The 19,041-nt window shown below is 37.1% G+C and overlaps 2 protein-coding genes across 2 annotated transcripts; one reads left to right on the forward strand and one right to left on the reverse strand.

The window, feature by feature from the left end:
* Window positions 1-172: 172 nt before the first annotated feature.
* On the forward strand, window positions 173-3,145 carry LOC109045221 (glutaredoxin-1-like). Its single transcript, XM_019063070.2, has 3 exons — window positions 173-654; window positions 1,048-1,163; window positions 2,763-3,145. The coding sequence occupies exons 1-2, from the start codon at window positions 451-453 to the stop codon at window positions 1,159-1,161; spliced, it is 318 nt and encodes a 105-aa protein (XP_018918615.1). The 5' UTR covers window positions 173-450; the 3' UTR covers window positions 1,162-1,163; window positions 2,763-3,145.
* Window positions 2,114-17,901, reverse strand: LOC109045216 (rho-related BTB domain-containing protein 3). The gene is made up of 12 exons (XM_042778753.1): window positions 17,341-17,901; window positions 16,117-16,357; window positions 15,711-15,903; window positions 12,713-12,870; window positions 11,424-11,532; window positions 9,587-9,973; window positions 6,762-6,871; window positions 6,487-6,589; window positions 6,126-6,299; window positions 4,637-4,803; window positions 3,487-3,583; window positions 2,114-2,896 (listed from the first exon to the last, which is right to left on the reverse strand). Coding segments are annotated over exons 1-12 (1,860 nt in total). The 5' UTR covers window positions 17,343-17,901; the 3' UTR covers window positions 2,114-2,777.
* Window positions 17,902-19,041: the final 1,140 nt, after the last annotated feature.

Here is a 19,041-nt window from a genome sequence, read left to right on the forward strand (position 1 = left end):
TATTATTGTGTATGAGTTAATTTTTTTTTTTTATATTATACAAGTCTTGTTCAGTGCCGCTCCCGCTCCAAAAACCTGTTCACAGTGAAGGGGGCGTATCGGTTCATAAACCCAACCAATGAAATATGCTCTCAGGGTCCACACTCGAATCCTATTGGTTTGCACCATCGTCCGACTTTGAAGTGAAGATAGAACGCTGAAAACCGTGAACAAGGGTGAAAGAGAACGAGTCAGTCTTCTAAAAGATTCGTTCGAAAACCCAAGTTCGTTCATAAACCCCAATAGTGCCTCCAACCCATTTTGTACTTCACCTCGGTGTGGTTAATTTTAATCCCGCCTCAGTCACTTTTGAAGGGTGTAAACCGAAGGGAACTAATTTACACGACTCACAGGCCCGGATAAGAACTGCTCCGGAGACGAGGACAGCTGTGCTTGTTTACATCAAGAACAATGGCAGAATTTGTTAAAGCGCAAATTAAGGGTGACAAAGTAGTTGTGTTCTTGAAGCCGACCTGTCCTTACTGCATACTCGCTAAGGATGTTTTGTCGAAATATAAATTCAAAAGTGGACACTTGGATTTGATTGACATCAGCGGACGCAGTGACATGGGCAGCATACAAGACTGTCTTCAACAGATCACAGGCGCCCGCACCGTGAGTAACATTACTTTGACAATGGTGTATTATACATATTATTATTGTATTGTAGTATTATATATAAAAAATTTTGTTATATCAGACCAGACCGTCAGTCATTACGTCACACAATCACAGTTACTTTAATTCTAAATATAGAGCCTAAAATGCAACTATGTATGAACTTAAAATGAAATTTTCTAATTGAGTTTTCAGTACTATGGTTTATTATTATTATTATGGTGGCACATATGACGAGATTGCTTTTACCCGCTTATTCACACAAATGCTGGGTTTGACCAGCAGCTTTGTCCCTGCCTATTGCAAATGTTTAATCATATGCTTTATTCATTTGCCGTGTAATTTATTCCATTTATTTACATCCATGCATTCTCCATGTATTCTTTGCAGGTTCCTCGGGTCTTCATAGGGGAACAGTGTATTGGAGGAGGAAGTGACGTCGACAGTCTGGACCGTTCTGGAAAACTGGAAGGCATGTTGCAGGCAATCGGATCTCTGCAGTGAAGGTGTACTTCACAGTCCTTCTTCATAAAATATTAAAAACAAAATATATAACATAATTACACCACTGGTTAAGGGCCCAGATTTTACATTAGTCATCAAGTGGCCACCAACACAAAATTGTGTATCAGACACAAAAATATCCATAAAATGTTTTTTAAAAACGGCTTTTGTAATTCATTCCACAAAACATATTTGGTCAGCACAAACCATATTTAACCTACAATTTAAATGCAATCTGGTTCCAGTGTTATTTTAGTATCACTGAAATTGTTTATTTTCGTTTTCCATTTTAAACTAGTCTCTGCTTACCATTTTAAACAATACTCTCCTTATAGTTATTTGTCACCTTTATTAGCTTTTGGTTTTTTATATGTCTATGTACTGTAGACTTTATTTCAGTGCTTTAGTTATTTAAAATGAGACATGTTGCTTTGGCAACTAGTTTTCAAGTAACACAATTTCACTTAACTTTAATAACCATGTTTGGCTCATGTTGTCTGTTACCCTACATAGTTTTCATCTACAGTGGCATTGCTTGTCCCACCATCAACGACCATATAAGAACAGACTTGTGATTCATTTTTGGGTCACGACCCACCTCTTGAGAACCACAGGTTTAGCAGGTTTTAAGCCAAAGACTCTCAGAGCAAACATGCATCATAGTGCAATATGTGCTCAACCGTCAATTTTTAGTGTAATTAATAATCTGTGAATTTTAACATCTTTTACTGTTCTCAGTTGATTGGACTGCCAAAAGTACAGCATTTTTACACAAAGATGATGCCCCTACAATTGAATTGAATAAAATACTAGTTTACTAATTCAATACTGTGCAGTATGTATGGTTAAACAGAATGCATTATGTAATGATAAATGTTTCAAACAATTGTATGCTATTGTATGACTTTGTATGGTTTAGATTTAAGCCACAGACTCTCAGAACAAATGCACATCCTTCTAAAATGTCTTTATTCTGCATGAGATGAGGGTCAACATAACTGGATTAGACTAAAGACAGCCAGAATTGGCTCTACGTCGACCATACCAACTTCACTAAGAGGCGATCCACATGCTTGATGCGTACTTTGTACGTTATTGGTTGAAATAAAAGTCTCAGATGTACATGTTACAAAAATAGTTACATCAAATTAATCTCATGGGGGAAAAAAATACATATATGAAATTTATTCAAGTCATATTGCCGGAGTAACCACTGAATTCAGAACGAAAGAAATCTCACCATGACATAACATGGTTGATCATGACAGTGACATATCAGTCTCTGGAGAGAGTATAAGATCGACCCTACCCTGTTTAATACTTTGGGGTTAATCCATCGCAGAGGAAGTTTATTGCACCAATCAGGCGGAATTGTTCATATAGTATTATCCACATAGAAGAGTACCGGTGCATAGTATCCACCAGTGAGAATTCACAGCTGTCTGCTTAATATCACAGGGTCAGAGGTCAGTGTTCGTGTGAATACAGTACATGAGAATCCACCATCAACCCAGAGGTCAAACAAAGGTCTCTTTCATCCTGTATTTGAATAAATCTCCAATTTGCATCCTCTGTTTTTCGCCCTCCCTTCCGGTCCGCAGGGCGTCAAGAAGGGGTCACATGATGCTGCAGCGAGACTTGCGGATCTGCCGCCTACGTTGCTGGTACTCGCTGAGCTCCTGTAGGTAACCTCTGGAGGGCCAGCGCAGACGCTCCACCTGCTCGCGCTCCTCGTCTGTCAAAAAAGCATCATCGGGACTTATATTGATATAACAATCCCTCATTCTGAATTCCAGTGCAAAGCATTATATCCGTCCACCAGATTTTTCTTTATCTTGTTCTTCAATTGAAATATGGGCTAAAAGTAATGTAATTGTCTCTATATGTGTTTCTCATTGAGTGTATAAAAGAATAGAAATTAGAAGTTCTGAAGTTCTAAAAAACCTGAAGGGAGCTTGATGAAAAATTAAATTTTTTCCTGTCACGGTTTGCTCGTTCCATTCATTGACTCACAAATACACAATTCATGAGGTGACACTCTTTTATTTATTCTCCAAGTGCGTGTGGAAGGGCAGGATGTGCTAATTAGGTGTGATGATGATTCATTCATTTCAAAAGTGACCTTACATTTCCTCTCAGTGTTTCAGCATAGAGCTTTAACAGAAGCCGGTAGTGATTTGCATGGGCTTATGTGCAGCACCAGCTGTTAGAAGTGCTCTCAGGGTGTTGGGAACAGGCTTTTGTCACAGTTAGAGATGATTGTGTGTGTGCATTTGATTTAATGTGCTTGAACATGCTTTCCAGGTGTTCAAGCGGTCTTCTCACCTGATAGCTCCAGGAAGTCAGGCTTGTGGCTGAAGATCAGGTAGTTATTGGCAATGAAGTGGAGGAGCCAGACATATAGCTGGTCAGCGTTGTGACACTGTGATGAGAGAGAGAGCGAGCTTGAGATCAGATAGAATGTTAGAGACTAATGATAAACATGGAAGTATCACAGATGGCATTTTTGGGATAGTATATACTGTACTTATACTATTTTTTAGCAATTTTGTAAGCAAATGTTTGGTGTGCATGGAAAAACCCTATGATTTAATACAGTGTGTAGTATACAATGCTGTTATTATTAACTAAAACTATCAGAAATAATTTTCAGTAATTGAAAAATCTATAAATAATAGATGAAAAACATTTTAAAACTTTTGAAATTGCTTTGGCAGCTACCTAAAAGTACATAAAAAAGACAAATCTACGTAAAATGAATAAACAAAAATTCAAATAAAAACAATAAAAAGATAACAGCTAATTAAAAATATTAATAAAAACAATGATAGTGTATAATTAATACTACAATAACAATAATCTTATTGACAATTTAGTGATCTTTTTAACTTTCTATTCATCAAAGAATTCTGAAAAAAAAAAAAAAAATGAATCACAGTTTCCATCAAAAATATTAAGCTGTTTTCAACACTGATTATGATAAAAAAATCAACATATTTGTATGATTTCTGAAGAGACTGAAGACTGGAGTAATGATGCTGAAAAATCTGCTTTGCTATCAAAGGAATATTTTAAAATATATTAAAATAGAAAACAGGTATATTCAATTTCTCAATATTATTATTTTTACAGTATTTTTGATCAATTTAATTCAACATTGGTCAGCACAAGTGGCTTCTTGTGCTGACCAAAAAAAAAAAAAAAAAAAAAAAAAAAAAAAAAAAAAAAAAAACTTAAAAATCTTACCAACCCCAAATGTTTAAATAGTTTGAAAAATATGTCTTTGCAAACTGGTTCACATACTTTTTTTTTTTTTTTTTTTTTAAATAGGCAATATGGGGTATATATATTTTAACCGTTAGCAGTGTTCTATTGTGATATTATGGGTCCAAAGCACTCAAAGCAAAGGAAATAATCCTTTATCAAACAAAAAGTCATTAAACACCACTGTTGACATAGAGATGCAAAGACTCACCTTTGCTCTCCTCAGTAAGCGAATCACGCTGATGCCCATAGATGCTAGCTCTCGACTGGGCATACTCTGAAGATACGCACAGACACACACCTCACACAGGTGCTGCAGCCGTTTCACTTGGTACATCTCTGCGCAGACGAGCACGGCCATGGCCTGCAGCACACTGGCTGAACACACAGACACACAGCACTGTCAATCACCTCCTGTTTTCCCCTCCATCAACCTCAGTTCAGATTCACCCACTGCCAATCAAGCTCAGTCTTTATTTGCATCTTTTCTCTCAACAGCATTGTTTAACGTCTTCAATATGAACGGCGAATCATCCATCACATTGATTGACAGAATGAGTGAAGCAATCTGACATACTAAACCTTCCTTCGTTGTTTAATGATAAATACGACCTGAATCACTACATGTTATTCTGATTGTAAACATCTGGATTATGTTGCACTATACAGTGAATATAAAAGCCCATTGTTTGGCACAACAAACAGAAGAACCCCTTCATTCTCACTTAATATTGTAAATATTAATATTATTACCTAATATTATAAAAAGAAAATAAATAGTTACTTGAGCAGCAAATCGGCATATTAGAATAATTTCTGAAGGCTGGAGTAATTGCTGCTTTGCCATCACAGGAATAAATGATAGAATATTTTAAATTAGAAAGCAGTTATTTTAAATAGTAATAATATTTCACAATGTTACTGTTTTTACTGTATTTGTTTCATCAACTAAATACAGCTACAAGATACTTCTTTCAAAAACATTTAAAAATCTTACTGATCCCAAACTTTTGAACTGTTATGTAAGTTTTCAATAAAACACTATTTTATGAAGCAAATTATTTAAAGGGATAGTTCACCCATGAATGCTGTTAGTACTGTTACCATTTTTAATTGAGAAATCAGGTGAGCCATGTAAATCTTTGAAATCTTTGATACTCAGACATTGGCAATCATCTTATTATATAGTGTATTAGCACATCTGAAACACTTTCACCAAAAAGGATAGCACCCCCAAAAATAAAAACTCTATTATAAAATATACATCTTCGTGTTGTAAAAAAAAAAAAAGGAATGTCTTTTTTTTTTATCAATTATACATCTTCATGTTGTTAAAAAAAAAAAGAAATGTCTTTTTTTTTCTCCATACAGTGCAAGTCAGTGCGGTCTGATGTTGTTTTGGACAGTTCTTCAAAAATAACTTCTTTAGTTCAACGGAAGAAAGTTAATGATGGTTTGGAATGACATGAGGGCGAGGGTGATGACAATTTATATTGTTAACCCTTAAAGCAGGGTTGTCAAATCCTGCTCCTGGTTTTTCTCCAACCAGTTCCAACACACTTGCCTGGAAGTTTCTAGTGAGCCTGAAGACCTTGATTAGCTGGTTCAGGTGTGTTTCATTTGAGTTAAACTTAAAGCTAACCTCTGGTTGATAGGTTTGGACACCCCTGCTTTAAAAGCCTTGAAAACCACATTCTCACCTGGACAGCAGGTGTCAGTGTAGAGGTACTCCAGGAAAGCTAGAAAGGTATCAGATGAGACTCCATGGATTGGCACCACACGACTTCGTGCCTCTGCGTACTTCCCACTGAACATGGCAGCCATAACATCACAACGGGCCACAAGTACAGCTCTGTGCGCTGGTAGCACGCTTCCTGAAAGCAGACGCACAGCTGATCTCTTAAACACACCCATGGGGTCAAGCATTACAGACGAGCTCTGACTCAAACACAAGCCCTTCCCTTGTACTTTCCACCTTTGAGCACTCTGAATCAATGCATCGTTGTGTTTGCCTGTGTGTGTACATGTTCATGCACATGCAGGGTTAGAATTGACTCTTGCCTTGCACCATGAAGATGACATCAGAGTATAGAGGGGAATTGAAGAGGCTTCCTAGTGTCAAAGGACCTTGTTGAGAGCGTGGTGTGGGTGTGTCCCTGGGGGCCTGCAACCAGAACGAATCAACACTGCAGTGCACAATCTGAGGCTATGAATACTGTTAATAATGTGAGCATTTATAATTGAGAAATCAGGTCAGCCATGCAAATCATAAAAAAATGACCCTTTGCACAGTTCAGTTCTATCATCAGAGCGCCTCCTGTCTGTCAGAGGGATACCTTTTCTCTCCCAACGAATGAGCGTATCCTGTCCATCAGCTGGGCCATGGCCAAAGGGTTCTTCAGTTTTTCAGCAATGGCTTCCTCCAAGTATTCCCATTCCCAGGCCCCTGCGAAAAAAAATACACATAATTAACACGCACTGACCCATGAAAGCATCCTGCTCGCACATGCATTAACTGGCTGTCCGGCTGACCGTGGAGTAAATCTCTAACTTTTACACTTGCTGCTCAGATCTGCTGGAGCTTAACCAGCCGTTCAACCCCTCAGTGGAGCTACACTCTTATAATTAAAGATTTCGGAAGGGAGTTTTCAAATCGATGCCATAGAAGAACCCAAAAGAACCTTTCGGCAAACAGTCCTTAAAAGAACCTTGTGTGGAACATTTAAAAAATCTAAATAACCTTGTGTTGTATATTAAGGTCCCATGAATGTTAAAGGTTCTTCGTGGCAGAACCCAGTGTACAGGGCTGGTGGATTCAGTCTCAACTTTAATAACAAGGTTGTCTGAGCCTTTTCTCAGCTTTCTCTTCTCCGTGAACTATACCAGGATACAAAAACCCTCTAATAAGGTGGTAGAACAGCTGTTTTCCACAAGAATCAAGCTTTCTTGGTGGCAGCTAAGAAAATAAAATTAATAATTAGCTGGTGTTATTTCATAGTAGATATAGTTTCCACTGTTCTGTCACATAAAAATGTTCATCCGTCACAGTTCAGCTGATTTAACATTAACTCGGCCTCATTCATAAATCTGTCTAGACACAAACTGAGCGGGATTTGATCCGAAAGAACCATGCACAATGAGTTTCCGTGCATCATTTACGTTAATGTAATGACTGCCCTTGGCTCATGGTAGAAAAATGGCCTCTGGAAATATCACACTATATATCAGCAGCGGGCTGAGAGGATCTCATCTGTATGGGCCTCACCTTTTCACCTTCTGAGCATGGCCTCACTCTGATAAATGAGTCAGTAATATCCATTCCTGTTTCCTGGACTGTTAAAGCCCCGACTGAACACCTGATTGAGATGCATGCCCATCCTTGCAGCCCCCATTTTCATCGGAGTTCCCAAAGAATGGAAAACAGGATGTAATACTCCTGACTTATGAGGAATGTTGTGGTAGACTAATACAAGCATAGAATCACAATTGTGTACTTGAGTGAATGAATCACACCACTAGGTGTCAATATTATTATAGCTGCCAAAATAAACAAAAAATTACTGAAGGCAATCCTCATTACCTTAATGTGTCTGGATGCTTAATTTTTTGTTATTTTGTTATTTCCATTATTCCCAGTGGTGGTGACTGTCGTTAGATTCTCTACTGTAAAGTACTATAATACAATTAATTTTAAATCAGCATAAAATAAAGGCAGTTTAACAAATAGTATGATAAAATGTAAATATTTTATGATAACCATTTATTGCAGTATGGTAATGAAAAATACTTAATTGCCATAAAAATGTAAAAAAAAACTTTTATTTAAGAAAAACATTATTTTCTTTGATTTTAAGGAGAAAATGTTTGTTTGTTTGTTTGTTTTATTAATTGTTTGGTTGTATTGCATTATATTAGGGTAATGAGAATTTGGGAGGAGAAGGTGCTTACCTGACATGAAAATAATGGCACAATGCAAAAAATCTTAATGGTCCAAAAACAGTCAACATTTTATTAACATAATTCTTTAATTCCTTCTTTTTATTTTGGGGTAAAATATAACATGACTTACTGGGATGTTTTGTGAGATTCAGCACTTTATAACCATAAATTCAAAATATAGAGGCACAAATATTGTACATCATATCTTCTGGTTTTTCTCTCTTATGTTGCCTCATATGCATATACAGTCACACACACACTTAAAACAAGCACATGCACACACACATACACAGATCTCTCTGTCCTCCCAAGCATGGTAATCAGCCTCACAGCTCCAGGGTCTCATAGAGTGGACTGCCGTCATACATGCACGTGTAGAGAAGCATAAATCACCCAGGCCTTAGACACAAACAAACAGCCTCCAGACTAAAGCCATTTTAATTATGAAACCGTCCTATAAAAATCCTTCATTTCAAACACAAAAGAAAACACAATTGCAGAGCTGAAGAGATAAGGCAGTGAATGGGAGAAAAAAATGTCAACCGTAACTCAATTGAGACGCCTAAACCAGCAGAACTGAGGAAGCATTTTCAAACCGTTTCCTTCAATAATGCTAATCTCGCTTCATATTCACAGTTGTGACAGGATTCTTCATGGAAAAAGAAATGCTGCTGGCACACCAGCAATAAAAGAAGCTCTACCTAGAGGAAATTTGCTCTTTCGTAACTCAGGAGAATTCGATTCTCAGTAAAAAATAAATGAGATAAAATAAAATAAATAAAACATATTTAGAATATTTTTATGTGATTACTAGCTTTTACTTGGCTCTCAGTAAATAAAATAAAACTAAATATTTAAAATATTTTTTTTATATGATTGCGGTGTCTTTTTTTCATAGCTCAGGGGAATTATATATATATATATATATATATATATATATATATATATATATAGCAAATATTACATTTTTTTGGTAAGTATTACAAATGTTTTATATGATTATTAGCGTGTTTTTTTTTCAAGAAAATTCCTTTGCTTAAGTAAAGGTCTCCATTTGCTCTCTATATTTAATGTCATTTTTTTCTAAAGATCTCATCTGTGATTTTTCTTTCTAATGGAAAGAAAAAGCCATAAATGTCAATATATTGTGCCCTTTATCTAACTGTAGTTGCCTTGAACAACATCAGCCGCAATATTGCAAGCAGCGCACGTTCTCTCTCACCTCTGTAAAGAAACATTAACGTCTCCCACAGGCATAAACAGAGTAGTGGGTCCTTCACAACCAGCCGTGAGAGGTGTCCGGGAGGGTGTCCGTCGGCTCTGGGTAGATCATCTATGCCTCCATCCCAGGTGGACAAAAGTGAGTGGGGGCCATCTCTTTCCCTGCACGTGCAGCGCGAAACAGGCCTTTCCCAGGCCTGCCGTCCCACCAGCAGCTGTCTGAAGTATGGGCTGACGGCACACAGAACGGACGCGTGCGCCCAGCCCAACTCCTTCCCAGAGTCCCCGGCGTAGAACGCCACATCAGCAAACTGAACTCCGCGTTCGAGGAGCCACTGCAAGTCCTGAGAGAAGGTGGACTCCTCCACTCTCACCGGGGGAAGACGCGCTGAAAGACATGGACAGGATGTTATAGGACAGCTTTATTGCTCAGATGTTGCTCTTTCGTAGCTCAAGAGACTAAATGTGGGTCTGAGTTATGTTTCATTTAAGTATCTAATTAAGAGCTGAATTTTCTCCTAAAATACTTTCAAATAGACACAAATAAGACAATTAATATTGGCATGGAGTAAGAATCCAGAGAAAACAAATGAATGAAGAGAAATACTGTATCAGTTCAAACTGAAATCTTTGACTTTTGTTTGTAGATTTGATCAATTAAATACATTCCTGCTGAATACAATTATTAATTTCTTGCAAAAAAAATAAATAAAATAAAATGTTCGGATGCCATATAATTTCTGGTGCTCTTTGAATTATTAGAATTCAAATGTTCTCAAAATAATCCCAAATCATAGTATGTTGAAACAGTTATGCTAAAACTCTATTTCCAGTGTATTTTCAAAGTACTGTATGCATCCTTGCAGGTGCTCAATATTGCTGACAGCTGCTCTATTTAATATTGATGTTCTCTAGGAGAAACAACTGTGATATTAAAAAGATCTTATCTGTGATTATTGTTTTCTGTAGGTAATTCTAAAGAACCTCTGGAAGTACAAAAGGATGTGAGGGAGAGGAAGATAAAAGAAATAAGTAAGAGAAAGGGAGAAATAAGGTGAGCTAAGCAGGGGAGGATGATGGTTAAGGATATTTTAATGTGAAGGAAACAAGGTGGAGAAAGAGAATGATGAGACAAGCAAAGCAGAGGAGACGGGGTGAGTAAGGGATACGGTAATAAGACGGGAGCAGTGAGAAAAGTGACGTGAAAGCAAATCCCAAACGAGGAGGATTATGGGAAGGCCACAGTAACGCCAGGCGTTAAAACAAAACAGAACAAGCACACAAACATATGTTGTTTATTCATCATTTCTGTATTAAAGGTACATTTTTCATATATTACTGCTGTAATTTATGCACTCCATAACCATTTATTTGAAGCCACACCAACAGTTTCCCAGCATTCAGTACCCTTCATATTTTATGGGCTGTGCTCTATAAAAAGAGCCTAAGTGGTGTTGGAGCCACACCAACAAACTACAGAAATCTTTGGCTTCCCGTTTTAAGTGTCAGTGCTCATAGCAGTGCTCATCTTGCACAGAATCCTTCCAGCCTTTAGCAGTCAATCCTTTAATCTAAATGGCAGACGAGTCCATTGACTCAGTCACTGATTAATATTGTCATTTTGTGCATATTTGTGCCCGAGTGCTTTGCAGAGATTAAGATAAGATGCCCAGCAAATTGCAAGTAGTTATTAGTGAGATTAGCCAGAATTAGACAGGTGTGAAGGGAAATGGAAAAGTCGGAAGATGCATGAGTATCTTTTTGTGAATCTCCTTTAAATGCAAACACTAGACACATCATTTACATAATAATGAAGGAAAATCTCATCAGCCACTAACCTGGCTGGTCCAAATGAGGGGGGCGGGGCTCGTTAAACCTGTGACCCCGCCGTTTATCTGGCCGTTCTTTGGCTTTCTGCTTCAGACACTGAATCATGAAGTATTCCAGCTGTATGAGGATTCAAAGGCAAGCGTGTAAATAACATCCAAATACACCACAAATCACAGCAACACCAAATATGGTGGAATATTTGCAGCTATGTAGAAAAAATGTTGTGTTTTTAGGGCTACAACAGCTTGTCAGTGGGGCAGTAACTAAAACTAAATAATTTGTACCTTTTTTTTTTTTTTTTTTTTACAATTTCTGTACATTTTACAACAAAAATCACAGTTGCAGTTATGTTAGCAAGTCTATGGGGCGAGATTGGCTGATTAATAAAAGTATGCCGCCCAGTGAGTTCAAAACCGCTTTGTCAACGGATAGTGTACATTTTCTGTTTCATATATTTTTAGTGAATTGAGTAAACAGCTTCTATTAAATCAAAACAATCTCATACATTTTTCATATTAGTCAACAGCAATAGTACACTGATCCCAACAGGAGTTGGATAAAGGGTCCTATGAGATCACAAGAAAACAAACTTTTTGTTTTGTGAAGATCATGAAAAAATTAAGTCGAGATGACAAGAAAATAGCTTGTTATATCAAGATAATGAAAATTAAGCTGAGATCATGGAAAAAAAGCAAACAAACAAAAAAAGGAAAAATAATATTAAAGTACAGTTTCTTATGACTTCCATAAAATATTGTGTGAAGTTAGTTCTCTTGAAATTGTGCGATTTTGTGCACATCTTAATTGGTAACATTAAATTGCAGGAATGCATGATTCATACACTATACTTGTATTTGGCAATAATGGAAAATTATCGACCAACATTGGATATTTTGTCTGCACATTTTAAGGTTTACATCATCATCTAGCACTAATTTAACCCTTCTTTCCAGAATGCCTTGCCACATAGATGTCCATTGTATAAGAGTGTTTCTTTTTTTGTTGTTGTTTTTTGATTGTGTTTAAGCTTAAGGATGAGAAAACTTACAGTTTCAATTCTAATTAGCCATTTAGCAGAAGCTTTTATCCAAAACGACTTATGAAGCGACTGGTCTCGGTGACTGATTGGTTTTATATTTCACCTGAGGCATGGAGTTTATAAATTACCCCTTACTGGGTTTGAACCTCCAACCTTATGGTTACCAGCCTGGAACCGCTAAACCACAAGTACAGTTCTTCTGCATACTAATGAGACTTTTTTTTAAAAACAATGATTAAGAGAAAAAGAGACACTTACCACACTGCCAAAGTAACGACCCACAAAAAAGTTGTTTAGAGATGGCAGCTCCAGGTAAGTGGCCCCCAGGTCCCTGGACAGCTGGAGCCCCTCACTGTGGGGCACACAGCTGCTCCAGTCGGATGCACACAGTGGACATGTGCACGGCGGGCCTTCATCTGTACAGGATGACAGTGGGAAACATAATAAAAATGTGATCCACTCTTAAAAAATAAAGATTCCAAAAGCATTTTTCACCTTGATTCCACAAAAGATCCATTTTGGGTTCCAAAAAGAACCGTTCAGTGAACAGAACCATATTTTTCTTAGAGTAAACAACATTTTATAAATCTAAAGAGCTTTTTCCAATATAAAGAACTTTTTGTGCGATGGAAAGTGTCCATGGATGTTAAAGGTTCTTCATGGAACCATAGATTACAACTTTTATGCAAACGTATTACTGATACACAATACAAATGACATTTGTAGAGCAAGGGGCCAAATAAAGCATGTAAACATGTCGACTTGTACTGATAGAGAGTTTATAAAGTTCAAAGAGATGTCAACGGGCAGACATATGGAGCGACAAAATCCAAGTCTATATTATGTAATAACACATGCCAGCTCAAGTTTATACCAGCGTAAATTTAAACCTCAGTATGTGTGTGTGCAATGGGCAGAGAGAGAGTGGCAGTGACAGAATGAGAGACCAGGGATAGCTGGATAAAAACAATGTGTGTGTGTGTGTGTGTGTTAGGAAGAGTTGGCCCGGCCAGTAGGGCGAATGCCTGAGGGAACAGAAGAGCAAGTAAAATGATAGCAAGAAAAGACAGCTAAATAGAGAGAGATAGATGGAGTGAGAATGGAAGAGTGGAAGAAAGAGATGTGAAGAGGGCACGGGCAGGAAGAGGTATGAATCACTGTAGCCAATAAAAGAAAAAGCCCAGAGAAATGGAAAAAGATGTAGCGCGTGAGTGTGTGTGAGCATGTTTTGGCCATGTTTACACTCTAATTCTCATGACACAAACCCATTAGCATGAATATCACTATTGCTCATACTTAGGAGTATTAGAAGTAAACAAACCCTCAAGTCTACATCCTAAAGGGATCGTTCACCCAAAAATGAAAATTCTGACATCATTTACTCACCATCATGTTGTTTAAAAACCTGTCTTTATTTCTTCTGTGGAGCTCAAAAGAAGACATTTTGAAAGTCAGTGGGATCCAAACAACATTGAAGCCCACTGACTTTAATTGTATTTTTCCAAATATCCAATTTTGTGTTCCACGAGGTATATTTATATGTTCTAAGTTTTGTCAGTTGATTTCAGATTCTTCAAGTTGTGTTAATATGAATGTTATGGTTGAATCACTGATGGCAGATGGACTATTCTGAGGATGCTTTTCATACTTTCCTGGACCTTGACACTGTTATTTATTTGGCAGTCTGTGGGACAATCTCAAGTCTACCGGTTTTCATCCAAAATATCTTAAATTGTGTTCCGAAGACTAACAAAGCTTTTACGGGTTTGGAACGACATGGGGGTAAGTGATTAATGACAAAATTTTCATTTTGCGATGGAGTATCCCTTTAATGTTGATTGCATTATTTCAGGATTACTTCACCCCTTTCAATTAAAATTTAATTCAGATCAAGCTCAATCAGATCAAATGAGGTGTTTACATGAGCCATCAGTCCAATTATAAACTAATTATTTGGATGAATGTAAAGTAGCTACAGAAAAAGAAAGTCATACAGGTTTGGAATCATGTACGGGTAAATGATGACAGAATATAAATTCTGGGTGAACTGCCCCTTTAAACTCTGTGAATATCTCATTCTGCAGTGTTTGTGCTACACACTTGCTACATTTCCAACTGACTGAATGTAATCGCCACCTGTAAGCAACCAACTAGCAACTGCAAATCAACACCCTGACAATAAATTGAGAAAAAAATTCACAGTATGTGAAAAATATATTTATTACAAGCAAAACTCTACAGCTGGCATTCCCAATTTGTTTATCAGCCAAACCCCTTTGACCTAAAATTTTGACTTGAGATACCACCAAAGAATTTGTCATTTTTCAGTAATTTAACAACACGTGTCACATGTTCGCCATTCTCTAATAATCACGACAGGCAGATAAACAAAATATTTCAAAAGAAAACAAATAGAATATGTGTATTTTAGTAAGTGTTTTAATTTTTCATTTTTATGAACTAATAAATGAGTAATTTTTCATCAACTCACGAGCCCTAGTTTGAGAAACCCAGAGCAAGAACCATTTCGCAAGTCTTAAACAAACCCATCGTGTTCGTTTCTCCTCCATTATCCTTCAGGGATAAACGATGTAGCTGGATGGAATCTTGATGAATTATACATCTCAAAGGTCACACTGTGAGCACAGAGCTGCCGCTTTTACAGTGAATGGAGCCAAATCTGTGGTCTAAGGGCTTTCAGTCTATAAATGTTTACCTATGAGCATATTCAACAAATGCTCACGGCGCAACCGCGCTCAGCACATCAAAAGAGCGCCAAATCTCGGTTTGATCAGACTTTTTCCTTTTCCTTGAAGTCAGAAGCTTCTCATATGCTGTGTTGCTTTTGAAGATCAGTAATGGTTAACTAGTTCAACACCACAGTGCCATAGTGTTCCTTCCATTTAAATTAAGTGAATGTTGCTCTTAGGAAAGTTTAAAAGTCAGTTTTACTGTATAATACTATGATTGACTTGAGGTAATTAAGATTAAATTATGCATAATCCTAATTATCATTAGTACTTCACATTATTTGCTCTGCTTACAGTAATTAAGCACACACATTCCATAAGCAAAACCATCAGGCATTTTTTAACCACAGTTTAGTTAAATTGTTTCCATTAAATCCATTATCTCCCGAGTCTGCACTACAAAAGGCTGACTGTCATTTATTTTTCTTTAAAATTTCGTAAAAGAGAAAAATACCTGAAGTGAACACTAAACAAATGCAAAACAGAAACAGCCAATCACATCTCACCATTTAGCCTCGCCCCCACAGCTACCAGAATCACAGGAACACCCCAGTGTCGAAGAAGAGGGCGAAGTCTTGGGGCATAGATGTTTCGGACCTGCTGAAAGGCCAGTTTGTCGTTGACCGAGTACTTAATGACCACAATGTCGGCCTGCTCCACAACACTCCGCACGCTCGCCCAGTCGCTATCCAAAAGGTCCTGCGATTAAAACGAAGGGTTTTAACCTGGGATGTTTAAGAGGGCATATCTCAGTAGCTCAGCATCTGTTCCACCAATCAGCTTATGGATATCACTGCCATAGCTAAATTCCTCTTAGTCCTCCAATCAGGCAGAAACAACTCCCTTCCTTGCAGAAACCCTAATCCTGCTTTTGAATCCCATCATCCCTCTCTCATTCACTCTGTTACTCACCCAACTAGGACAATCCCGCACCATCACTCTGACATCCCCGAACACTCTAGACTGGTACTCCATAAACGCAGGATTCAAGGGATGCCTTGATGGCGTCACCGAGTTTGGATCCAATTCCCGAGCTCCGTGGCCCAGGTAACTCCACAACAAGCCACCTTGGAACTGTCCCGGGCCGGCCGTCTCATCCCCAGGCCCGACGCCCCCAGGACACTCACTACCCAAGGCCACTATGTGGACAGACCTGAGGGACATAGAAAAGCCTTTAGTGATTAACAATTATAATCCAACCAGTTGTCTTTATATATAAGCAATTACAGCTCACAGCATTTACACAAAGCCCTCAACTCTCTCTGGTCTGTAAAAATGTTAACTGCTTAACTGTACGTTACTTTTCCATATACAGTAAGAACTGTAACTGGTTCAACACTTCATAAGTTCAAGTAGATTTGTATATTAACTTTATATCAGTTAATGAAGTATACAGTTATCAGTGAAAATTATAAAGGCATCAGTTTTTTACTGTGATTTTTAAGCAAAAATAAATAAATTAATAAAATTATATATATAAATAAAGCAATACATGTATTATTATTACTATTATTGTTATACTGTTAAATATTGATTTTAAAATGCAAATGAAAATAAATAAATGAATTTAATTTGAAAATGTAGGATACAGTTGGTAAGACAATACATTTTTATGGTTAAATATGACATAGATTTATTTATTAATTTATTTTATGAGTAGAAAGCCCATTTTCATATGCAGGGCCCAGGATAAAATACAAAGACATTTACAGTTAAGAGACCAAATGCATTATATTATGCCATATTGGACTCTGTATATATGTATTTTGATATGATTGTTGTAGTTATGTGCTAATTATTACTATTGCACACAGCCTATTTTGTATGCAAATGCATCTTATAGCTACTGCAATATTTGCATGTATACATATTATTATAGTATTCGTCTATCATACATACATATATATATATATATATATATATATATATATATATATATATATATATATATATATGATTGTTGTTGTTAATATTATTATTGCAACACGCAAGCTATGTGCAAATGCCAATGTGTCAATGCCCAGTAACAGTTCATTGAGTGCATTGATTTTTATGTCATGGTACTGTAGCATAACTGTCAGTTTTGAGCTATTGGGGCTTCGGTCATGGCAAAGCAAGAATCATATGCATACTTACATGATCAACAACCGTCCGCTGGATCAAGGCTCGGGGAGCACGTACTTCAGCGGCGGGCTTTTACATTAGTCTCTGGCTGTTTTCCGCAATGAAGGTCGGACACGGTACAATCCCTCAGCAGAATGAAAAAGCGAACGGTTCATTCATTAAACACGCGTTTGAAAAGCGAAAGAGTGTCAGGTGCGCAATGATCCGTCTAAAAACACTCACATCCAGGCAGAAACGATCAAGGGGATCCTGCGCTATAGGAAGTTCATACTCCACCGTAAACAGGGATCCGGCGCTTCCCGGGACGCATGGCACAATCTGAGCCCTGAAACCGAACGTCACTTGAGCATAACGTCAAAGCTCATGGGTCAATGAGATAAGAATATAAAGGAAAACAAAGAGAAGCGCGAGTGAGTGCATCCTGACTCAGCAAACGATAGCACGGACGTGGACACTTGCTGTCCACACCGCACACATGGGCTGCGCACACAGGCTGCTCGTGGTAGCGCTGTGCCGCTGCTGTCTTTGTCTGTTCAAACCAATGGCACTCTCAGTCATAAATACAGGATATGAGAGAGGCTTTGACTGTTATTCTCAACAAATAAAAATGCAGTGCTTCAGTACCTAGCCAAAGTCAAAAGAGCCCACCACTATGCCAGAGCTGAGACTTGGCAGGGGCCCCTGGGGGCACCCAGAGACCCTTGGGTGTGAGATAACAATATTTATGCTTTGCTTTCACAAGCACCACTAATTAGACATGCTGCATGCTGACACCACTGCATGACGTGAGTGGGATGTGTGTACTGACCCATACAACTATACCTCTCTATATTATAGGCTTTCAATGCACTGATCCTCTAATAAAAGGCTGCAGTGGTAATTATAGGCATGATACAATTATAACTATTGCAAGATACAAACAAATAAACACTGATTAGATTCTTTATGTGTGTATTACTTTGGCTGGAGGTTGCTGTTTTCTTTGAGACTGTCTGCCGAGCTAATACAGTAGCCTATTATTTAATATTATATATTCCATATCGATTTTTTAAAATGTTTTTGAAAGAAGTCTCACCAAGGCTGTGTTTCTTTTCAAAACAGTAAAATATTGTAAAATATTATTACAAACAGTTAACTGTTTTCTATTTGAATAGATTTTAAAATGTAATGTATTCATGGGATGCAAAGCTTAATTTTTAGAGGTCACGACATTCTTCAGTGTCACATGATCCAGAAATCATTCTAATATGCAGATTTGCTGGAAACATTTCTAATATCAGTGTTAAAAACAGTTGCTGCTTAATAATTGTGTTTAAACATGATACAAATTTCAGGCATTTATTTGAAATATATATATATATATATATATATATATATATATATATATATATATATATATATATATATTCCAAATGTTTTTACTGTCACTTTCGATCAATTTAATACATCCTTGCTGAATATAAGTATTTTTTCTTAAAAAAAAAAAACAACTTACTGACCCAAACGAGATAAAAGTCTATGTTTGTATATATAATTAATAATAATAGTTAAGTTAAATTATATGTAAATGTAAAATTGCAGCTCAAACAGCCTATTCATTTAGAAAAAAAGGAATATCTCTGAATTATGGAGAGAGAAAAAAATGGATTGTTTGCAGTAATTTAATTATTTTCTTTGTAATCTTTTAAAACGTCTTCCTTTACTGAGGACCCC

Source organism: Cyprinus carpio, chromosome A21 (assembly GCF_018340385.1).
Source record: "Cyprinus carpio isolate SPL01 chromosome A21, ASM1834038v1, whole genome shotgun sequence".
Taxonomy (NCBI): Eukaryota; Metazoa; Chordata; class Actinopteri; order Cypriniformes; family Cyprinidae; genus Cyprinus; species Cyprinus carpio.

What these genes read in the sequence shown, in the direction of transcription:
- LOC109045221 (XM_019063070.2), top strand. Translation starts at nt 451, where the DNA reads ATGGCAGAATTTGTTAAAGCGCAAATTAAGGGTGACAAAGTAGTTGTG. An exon ending in AGATCACAGGCGCCCGCACC is followed by an intron (nt 655 to 1,047) that starts GTGAGTAACATT and finishes TATTCTTTGCAG; the next exon opens with GTTCCTCGGGTCTTCATAGG.
- LOC109045216 (XM_042778753.1), bottom strand. An exon ending in TGTGGGGGCGAGGCTAAATG is followed by an intron (nt 12,871 to 15,710) that starts GTGAGATGTGAT and finishes CATCCTGTACAG; the next exon opens with ATGAAGGCCCGCCGTGCACA. An exon ending in CATTCGTTGGGAGAGAAAAG is followed by an intron (nt 6,590 to 6,761) that starts GTATCCCTCTGA and finishes TTCTGGTTGCAG; the next exon opens with GCCCCCAGGGACACACCCAC.